This window comes from Phoxinus phoxinus (assembly GCF_949152265.1).
Source record: "Phoxinus phoxinus genome assembly, chromosome: 5".
NCBI lineage: Eukaryota > Metazoa > Chordata > Actinopteri > Cypriniformes > Leuciscidae > Phoxinus > Phoxinus phoxinus.
This window is the reverse complement of record NC_136880.1, coordinates 36,318,295-36,327,915: the sequence shown is the minus strand read 5'-3', so window position 1 is coordinate 36,327,915 and position 9,621 is coordinate 36,318,295. Positions and strand designations below refer to the sequence as shown.

At 37.6% G+C, this 9,621-nt stretch overlaps 2 protein-coding genes across 4 annotated transcripts in view; one reads left to right on the top strand and one right to left on the bottom strand.

Moving 5' to 3' along the window:
- Positions 1–252: 252 nt before the first annotated feature.
- On the top strand, positions 253–9,319 carry map6d1 (MAP6 domain containing 1). Its single transcript, XM_079613912.1, has 3 exons — positions 253–1,115; positions 2,800–3,022; positions 8,432–9,319. The coding sequence occupies exons 1-3, from the start codon at positions 652–654 to the stop codon at positions 8,501–8,503; spliced, it is 759 nt and encodes a 252-aa protein (XP_079470038.1). The 5' UTR covers positions 253–651; the 3' UTR covers positions 8,504–9,319.
- Positions 2,916–9,621, bottom strand: part of yeats2 (YEATS domain containing 2) — a 41,524-nt gene continuing 34,818 nt past the window's right edge. The window contains exon 32 of one of the 3 annotated variants that reach the window (XM_079613836.1): positions 2,916–2,971. The gene's annotated coding sequence lies outside the window, so the exon portion shown is untranslated. Of the gene's footprint in view, positions 2,972–8,335; positions 8,545–9,621 lie in introns of those variants that run through there. The other 2 variants (XM_079613835.1, XR_013797817.1) reach the window with 2 other exon arrangements.

Sequence of the window (9,621 nt, the reverse complement as noted above, 5' to 3'; positions counted from 1 at the left end):
TTATTTGTCAAAACTAGACATAGTAGCTACTCCATAAAGTCTCTAAATAAATTTGAGCTCATGCATATTAACTTTAAAAGAATTGTTAGTAATGCTGTTTAAAATAGTTTTAGACTGAGTTGGCTAAAGCATATTGCAAAGTCAAAGTGGTCAAGCATTTCGACTACGTTTAAGCCTATGCCTACTTCAGAGAAAGTTACCATGGTATCTAGAGAAAATGGTACTAAGGGTAGGCCTACCCTACTTTTAGTCAGTGTGTCGACAGCATTTTTGTAGGCTACATGGTTGGTATCCGAGTCAGCTGCACGCGCCGATGATGCCCAAAGCTGCCTAGGTAGAATTGAAAGAAGCGCACCACAGGTTTTGATTAAAAGAGGGTTTTATGGCATTAAGTTGAGCTTTGTCAGGGGAAACAGCAGTGAGGTGCGCACGGGTCACCGACTCGGATCTTTATGGATTATTATTTTTTCTGCATCAACTGCAAATCACGTGAGATGAATGTGCAATGACAGTGTCCCGACACCGAACGGTCTCACGCAGTTCTCGAGGAACGGACACGCGCTCACATAGCTTCATGTAATCTAGCGCTTCATCGCATTTTTTTTTTTTACTGAATTTTCTTTATTTTTATTTGGTTTATATTTAATAGCAATGGCTTGGCCATGTATCAGCAGAGTCTGTTGCCTGGCTCGTTTCTGGAACCAGTTCGATAAATCGGATTTGTCGGTTCCACTAACGATTCAGAACTACTCGGACATCGCGGAGCATGAGGTGCGATCCGTCACCAAACTCGTTTCCACGGAGCAGGCACCGAGCGTCGACTTCGTAACGCCGGATCACGCTGCTGGAATCCGGCGGTCACACCGGGGACGGACCGAACCGAGTTATAAACCCCGCGAGGACTACCATCCCCCGGGTGTGCCTTTCCCGAGCATCACCCAGTATAAACAGGATTACAAACCCTGGCCCATCCCGAAGAAGGATAACTTTCCCTGGATTAGCAACGGAGGGAAAGGCGGCACTTTGACGGACAGCCCGGTGAACGGTTACTCTGACGGGGCGGAGAGACAGGAGCGGGGCGGCCGGCAGAGAGGAGATCAGATCAGCTCATACAGGTACTGATGTTCCTCATCTCACTCACTGCAACACACTCACACTTCTCAACAGTTAGTTATTATCAGAATCATGAGTAAATTGATTTTACTGACCCAGCAAAGATTGTCATGGGAGTTTATTTTATTTTAGCCTACTTAGTTAGTATAGCCTACACATCACATAGGCTAAAATAAAATAAAAAACATTATTATTGGGAATTTGTATCTAGCCTACGGAATTAAAAAAAAAAAGAAAAAATCCATAGTAATATATGGACATGTTATTCTCTATTTTTTATGCACCAAATAGGCTACTCTTAAATAAAGTGTAATAATAATAACAACACATTTTTATTTTGTATGACAGGTAAAATGTGGTATCTCTGAGATATGTCTGTCCACTATAATGTACAAAAATCAATTGCTGGGGAACACATTTGCCTGAAAGCTTTCATTGATTTATTGTGCAGAGAAAAGTGTCCTTTGAAGATAGTTTGCTGTGGTGCTGTAACGGGACTGGTCTGATGTGGTTGTAATGGTTGTGCATTGCAGTGATTTTCAGACAGTGTGATCACTGTCATGCATATTTCATCTGACGGCTCATGAAAGACCAGAATGAGACTAAAATAATTACATAAAACAGTTATTTAACGAGAACAGAGTGTTCATTAGCCTTTGGTTTCTAAAGGATGTGATCTTCATGCTGTGATGTCGAGATACGGATAGTGAGCATCATTTTTCATACAGGTTATGCTGAAGTAAATCTATGGCGGGGAAAGTTACTTTTAAAAAGTAATGCATTACAGTATTGCATTACTCAATAAAAAAGTAACGAGTTTTTGAGTTACTTATTATGTAAAGTAATTTGTTGTTATTTTTTCACATCTGGGCTAGGCTTGCTTGTTTTTTAATAACAAAAAAGTTCTATTTTTGGCTAATTTAATGGCGTTTTTACACCAAAAGTGAAATTTAAGCCTAGACTGAAGGTAATGCAAATTCATGCCAGTAGAGAGCGCAGGTCAAACAAACATTTCAGCCGCGCCGCCATTCTGGATCGCAGAAGAATCGGACGCAAACCCTTACTTCAGCAAAAAACAAAAAAGTAAAATGTGTTGCTTATCTAAAGTAATTTTGCTTATTAGTATAGTTGAATTGGATCATCAAAGGTCAGCAGCAAAGACATTGCTTGATAAATTGAGATTAAATAGATAAAGTATATTTGTGTAATTTAACATTTAATTATTGTAGGTTTGCAGTATTTTCTGAGTTTGTATTTTCACTGTTATTGTTCATTTGGAGGAATACTGAATTTGTTTCTGTTCTAAGTGAGATGAGTAAATGCATGTTCATATTTAATATAATAACTAATGACCATCATGTTCACACAGCGCACACAACACCTTTGCTTTTCACTCCCGATTTCTCTAAACATGGGGGCAGTAGAGTTTTCAGTCTATACGTGGGGGCAAAAAGTAATTCAGATATTTTGTTGTAAATGTAATAGTAATGCGTTACTTTACTAGTTACTGGGAAAAGTAATCTGATGATTACGTAAACTGCGTTACTTCCAACACTGATGGTGGGCATCTGTTGCTCACATTTTGCAGCCTGACTTTAACTCAGCTCGACATCTGCAGATCCTCACGGCTCCCTGTCTGTCTTTTTCTGTCCCTGTCTGATACATTTGATCTTTCTCTGGAATCAGACAGGAGTACCAGCCTTGGTCTGGAGCCCGGCCGCCAAAGCCTGGCCACAAACGGCCCACCTTCCTGGGTACAGGTGCTGACAAGCCCCCGCCGGAGACCAGCTACCAGGCCGCCTTCAGCACGGACACACACAGACACACGGACGGGGTACAGGAGACCAGCACACACGGTCTGTCAGAGAGAGCACACACACACAGGACAGAGATCAGCATGAAACCAGAGGTGAGTGTGAGGACAGATCAGAGGAGACGTGGGGAGTTCAAATCTGACAGCCGCTGATGTGACAAAAACTTTCAAACCATGCTCAGCAGAATGAGAATGAGAAGCTTCTACTGTGATATAATCAGCAGGAGATCAATGTGTAAAACCAAGCTCAGACACTAAAAATAACAGTTTTATCATAAGGGAAAGTTAAAAAAATTAATCTCTCTCTCTCTGTCTATATATATATATAATTATTATTTTTATGAATAATTCAGCAAGTACACATTAAATCGATCACAAGTGACAGTATAGATTACCAACAAACAAAAATTTAAATAAATGTTGTTTTGAACTTTCTATTTATCTAAGAATCCTGATATAAAAAAATATGAAGAAGCACAATGTTATCATCATTGATAACAAGAAATGTTTCTTGAGCAGCAAATCATCATATTAGAATGATTTTTGAAGGATCATGTGACACTGAAGACTGGAGTAATGATGCTGAAAATTCAGCTTTGCATTACAGGAAAAAATGAAATGGAAGCCTACAGGGTAAAAGTGTGGGACAGTTTTAGCAGAAATATGCAAATGTTATAGTTGTGAAAGCATTTGCATGAATTATTCACGTTTGATATTTGAGCTGTAAAGTTGAAATATCATCCTTTCAAGTGGGTTTACTTTTCTAGATAAATGAACTTGTGGCCATAACCTATGTAATTTATTATCGTAACATTGTGACAAATCAAAATGACTTTCTGTGGTAATCATCAGCATAATTATGCAAGCAGAGATATTGATTTGCGTAACCTTTTAGGTTAATCTGCAAAATCAAGCCTAATATGCAATTAAATGATTTTTTTTTTAAACTGATCCCTTTCTGGGACAAATGGGAGTTTTAGGTCAGTCTTTAGGGCTGATCTGGTAAAAGCGCTGATTCATCGGGGTTATGTAATCTGTGACCCGCTCCTGTGTCCCGTTATGTGAATCTAGTCTGAGCGCAACCTGTCAATAATGATCCAAACTAACCGAAGCAGCTGAAGCTTGTGCACATCAGAGGTCTTCAACCCTGCTCGTGGAGAAGGATTGAGGATGCAGGATTGAGACCTCTGCAGTAAAGTATGCACTAATTAGGGTTCATCATTTAGTCCTAATTACTCTCTGGGTAACCCATGCATGCTGTCTTACCTCACGCATGACCAGTGAGGAAAGAAACACAATGCCAGGAGTCTGAGGCAGATCTATGAGAATCCGTGAAGCATTTGTGCTCCTGGTTTAAATGTCTCTGTGATTGAGTAGTAACTTTTCCCTTCGTAACCTCTTGACTGCTCCATTTGTCAAGTTGTCAGATCCACAAGCCTGATGTTTTTTATGATGGATGTACGTGTGTGATATACCTCTATGACTGTACTTGGATCTCTATGAGAGATTTTAACATACAATTGTGTGAAAACGCTGATAATGTTGAACATACTATGCAGTGGAGAAGTAGACGTGCTCTCTTTCAAATACCAGAGGGACCGTTCTTTCTACTATTGTTATATTTTTTTATGTCTGAGAGGCCAATATGCTTACATTGTGTGGGTTATGTGTATGTGTAACCGTACTGATAGAGTCTAGTACACTGGAGACTTGCGTGACTGAGCCAGCTGGCATTATTTAAGCCGTCCCAAGGGTTTAACTCGCACACAGCTCGTCCTGACCTCCCAATCTCCCTCCAGATGATGCACCTAATTGTAAAAGGCAGACTGACCATCCACTGTTCTTCTTAAACACTTATTGGAGAGACAAAACCAGATGATCATTCATAATTCTTTAATAGTAATTCTATTTTTTTCTGTAAGGCAATCAGTTTATTATGGAAGCTAATTTCTGCCAACTTTTTATCTCACAATTCTGAGTTTTTTTCTCGCAATTGCGAGTATCTCAGTTCTGATTTGAAAAAAAGTCAGAATAGCAGGATATAAATTTGCAATTGTGAGAAAAAAAGTCTTAATTATGAGTTTTCATCTCACAATTATGACTTTTCTCTCAGAATTATGAGATATAAAGTAGCAAATTCAAAAATGCTCTTCAGAAACCTACGGGTGACATCACGGCCACTACGTCCATATTTTTTTACAGTCTATGCTGAAAATGCAAACTTTTGAAAACTGGTTTCAAAGTGAAAGTTTTTAAAAATTACACCGTTATTGTGTAAACTACAAAAATGTGCATTTGTGAAAATTGTGATGTCATGCGCATGCGTATTACATGATAGTGTTTCTTTACACTTTGCAAAGTGACATCGACATCTACTGGCCTGGCATGAATAATGCAGCATTTTTATCTGTTTCCGTGGATCTGTGTGAAGTTCTGTGAACAGGATCGTTTTTGACAACATTGTCGTCTGTACAAAAAAAAAGCAAAGGGAAAAACTTCTCAGTTTTTAGTACATCGTTGTCGTGTGAACACTCTCTCATTTGTATTCCCTGGATGAAACAAGCTTCCATAGTTTATTATAAGCTTCATAAAACCCAGTAAATTTGATCATATTCTGTTTGCTATTGAAAATGGTTCATAGATTTATAAAGACACTGGTTTCAACTAAAAACGGAAAACGTTTTATTGTGTTTTGGCAGTTCATTTACACGAAAACGCTGTTTTGGGGGCCCGAAAACGCAAACTTTTGTAAACAGGTTTCAAAGTGCAAGTTTTTGAAAACGATAGTGTCATCGTCTCCATGTAAAAACGGTGACATCATGCGCATGCATATATTTGTTCAGTCTATAGGACCGTAGTTTTTTGGCAGCAAAATACAAAGTTTTTTTTTGTTGCATTTTTAGTATCGTTATCATTATCGTGTAAATGTACCCTAAATGAGGTCATGGATCACTCTGCTGATGAATTGTTGATTTGGATCAGCTGTGTTAGATAAAACGATTCAAAATCTGCAGGGTTCCAGAAACACTGTTGTAGAGATCAAACCTGCACAGATTTCACAGTGAATAAATCTCAGGGTTTCATAAATTGTCATGTAACCTTAAATGACAGTTAAACAGATTATATAAGCTTTTAAGTTGACATCAGCCTATGTCCGATGACAGACAGAAGTGGGCCATATTCAAAGTGGAATACTGTACTGTATACTGCACTATATATTAAATGGAATTTATTCCTGTGATGGCAAAGCTGAATTTTTTGCATCATTACTCCAGTGTCACATGATCCTTCAGAAATCATTCTGATATGCTGATTTGCTGCTCATGAAACATTTACTATCAAAGCTGAAAAGAGTTGTACTGGTTAATATTTTTGTTGAAACCGTGATACAAACATTACTTGAATAGATACTTCAAAAGAACAGCGTTTATTCGAAATCACAATCTTTTGAAACATTTTAAATTTCTTTATAAATGTCACTTCTCATCAATTTAATGTCTTTTCTAAATAATAAAATAATTTCTTTGAAGAAAAAAAAAATCCTTACTGACCCAAAACTTTTGAAATGTAGTGCATTAGTGTAGTGCATCTAGTCTACTGTGCAAAACAAGCCCTCTTATCATTTCAGAAATAATTTTTACATTTGTTGGCAGTCTCAATTGGCAAATTTGCATACTGTGCCCAATATTAAGGTGCGTTCACGCCATGTCATAATTACCCGTAACGATTCTGAACTGTAAAAAACGAGAAGCCTTTACGTGCTTGTAGAAGATGTACGTAAGTACAATGTGTAAAAAAATGAATTGTACCACCTGACCAGTGCAGATTTAAGATGCGTTCGACTTGAAGCGGCAATTTATGGTAATTCCGACATGACGTGAACGCAGCATTATTAATTCATAAAGCATAGGCATGCCATTCTGAAGACCTGAGTCTGCTGCTTTAAGCGAGTCTGTGTGGCTGAGGGCGTCGAGTTCTTATTCTAGAAACGCTAAACAGTGTGAGAGTGTGTGTGAAAGAGAACAAGATTTAGTAGATGATAAATCTAATTTTCACCTCACTGCTTGGCTTCTCATATAGCAAACTCTTCTTAGATGTCAGAGAGAGGGAGAACAAGGCGAGAGAGAGAGAGAGAGAGAGAGAGGGAGAACAAGGCGAGAGAGAGAGAGAGAGAGAGGGAGAACAAGGCGAGAGAGAGAGAGAGAGAGAGGGAGAACAAGGCGAGAGAGAGAGAGAGGGAGAACAAGGCGAGAGAGGGAGAACAAGGCGAGAGAGAGAGAGAGAGAGAGAGAGAGAGAGAGAAAAAAAAAGAGAGAGAGAGAGAGAGAGAGAGAGAGAGAGAGAGAGAGAGAGAGAGAGAGAGAGAGAGAGAGAGAGAGAGAGAGAGAGAGAGAGAGAGAGAGAACAAGGCAAAAAACAGGGGTGGAGGGAGATTATATACTATAATGTGAGACTTGGACGAGCACATGCCAAATTATAGTAAATAGTATGCTAAAGATGCCCAGATTGTGCACTATTTTTAGTGGATTTTTGAAGTGTGCATACATTTTGGGCTATTATGTCCCACAACACCTTGTGCTACAGAAGAGGAGGAGAGTATTCCATGACCTTATGGTTCTTTTTCAACTACCGGTACTTACATATTAGATGAAAATTGTAAATGTTAATTCAGGGCATCAGAGCAACAAATTGAAAAAAAGAAAAAATATATATATTAGCCTACACAGTGCAACTGTTTTCAACATTGATGAGTAATGTTTCTTAAGCACAGAGAATTTGAAGGATCATGTGAAAAATTCAGGATGCAGAAAATTCAACTCTTCTATCACTCTCATACATTATGTTTTTAATGTATTTTTTATCACATAAATGCAGCTTTGGTAAGCAGAAGAGAGTTAATTACTCACCCTCATGTCGTTCCTAACAGTCTTTGTTCATCTTCGGGACAAATTAAGATCTTTTTGATGAAATCTGAGACCTTTCAGCTGTCTCCATTGACAGCTACGCAACTACCACTTTGACATTTCAAAAGTTAATAAAGAGATCATAAAACTAATCCATATGAATTGAGTGGTTTAGTCCAAATTTTCTGAAGACTCGATCGCTTTATATGATGAACAGATTGAATTTAGGCTTTTATTCACAGATTTCAAACGGAAGCTCAAGCAAGTTCGCTTGGCGTGCGAGAACCAATGAGGGTCATTCTAACATGTTACGCAGGTTCGGATTGGCTTTGGTTTATGTCCTCTGATCAATGTTTATTTATATGTGAATAAAAACCTTTGATCAAGTCTCTTTAGAAAATTTTGACTAAACCGCTCAATTCATATAGAGGGTGAGTAATTAATGACAGAATTTAAATTTTTGGGTGAACCATTCCTTTAAAAGATTTTACCAACCTCAAAACTTGAATGGTATTTATATTTATTAACTTTTTTTAACAGATTTTGACCTTTATTTAATTTTTTTACATGATTTTAACAAAAATGTTTTTATGTGTAACAGGAGCCGAAGACTAAACTGTCACCAAATCCATCTGCTGTCTTTCAAAGCAAATCCAGGATCTTCAACATATGATCCATCAAGCTCCCCACACTCACGTCTGATTCAGCCTTTCACTAGAAGAGAAGAGAAGACCATTTTGGAAAAGGAATGTCTAAAGAGACACCTGAATGTTATTCTGAGAGACTAGGATAATCAGAGGAAGAAAATGCCTAAGGATGAATAGAGACGGTTTCAATGCAAGAGCTTATGAAGAGCAAAATCAGTAAAACTAAATCATTCCACTGAGGAAATTACTGAACTAGAGGATTTTTGCTGGAAATTTACACAATGTAAAATCTATGCAAGAGAATGTATGCTTAAAAAATGTCAACCATCTACTTGAATGATATGTATGTAAGACGGATCAGGTTTAAGAGAAAGAGAGAAAGAGTATGTGTGTGAGAAAGTTTTAAGGCCTCATATTCTGCTGAGCTCACCCTGACCCTGCTGAATGAGTATCTGCATGTTTCGTAATAGTTTTATGAAGCGATTGAATATGCACAATTAGAAATGTTTTAAAAGAAAAATGTAATCTAGTAACTCTGTGTCTGGATGTGTGTGTGTATCCTGTACAAGCCTTGTTAATAGGATTATTTTGTATATAGTGATGATGTTGGTCTGCCTTTATCAATCTGTTAATGTCTGCCTGAGGACGCCTGGTTCTTCCAATCACCCCTTTCTTGCTCCAGACTCACTAACCCTTTATGAAACGCACATAAATACTGTAACACATTAAGAATATTTCACTGATTTCTGGGTTGTCCAAGTTTTTTTTGTAAATTTGGTTTAGAGATAAATGGGTAAAATAAGGCACATCTGTTTAAATAAAAATTACATTCTTAAACATTCTTTCATATTATTTGGCTGATTGACATCTTACAAATATTTATGATTTAAAAACACTTAATGCAATAATGATGCACCTTTTGAGCAATGAATTTCCATGACTTTTGACAAGTTACTCAAAATTATTATAAAACTCGCTCTATAAAGATTAATTCAGAGCAAAAGGAAAGTGCTGAGCATGACTATTTACAAGAGACATTTTCATGTCTATTAAATGGACTTAAACTAAAGCAGCACAAAAAAAAGGTAACACTAAGTTTATGGGCCTATTCTATTATACTATTAAAAAGTTGCTTATTAGCAGG

Bases quoted from the DNA above. Each gene is read 5' to 3' on its own strand.
- map6d1 (XM_079613912.1), top strand. From the start codon at position 652: ATGGCTTGGCCATGTATCAGCAGAGTCTGTTGCCTGGCTCGTTTCTGG. The intron at 1,116-2,799 runs GTACTGATGTTC...CTCTGGAATCAG, and splicing joins GATCAGATCAGCTCATACAG to ACAGGAGTACCAGCCTTGGT. The intron at 3,023-8,431 runs GTGAGTGTGAGG...TATGTGTAACAG, and splicing joins AGATCAGCATGAAACCAGAG to GAGCCGAAGACTAAACTGTC.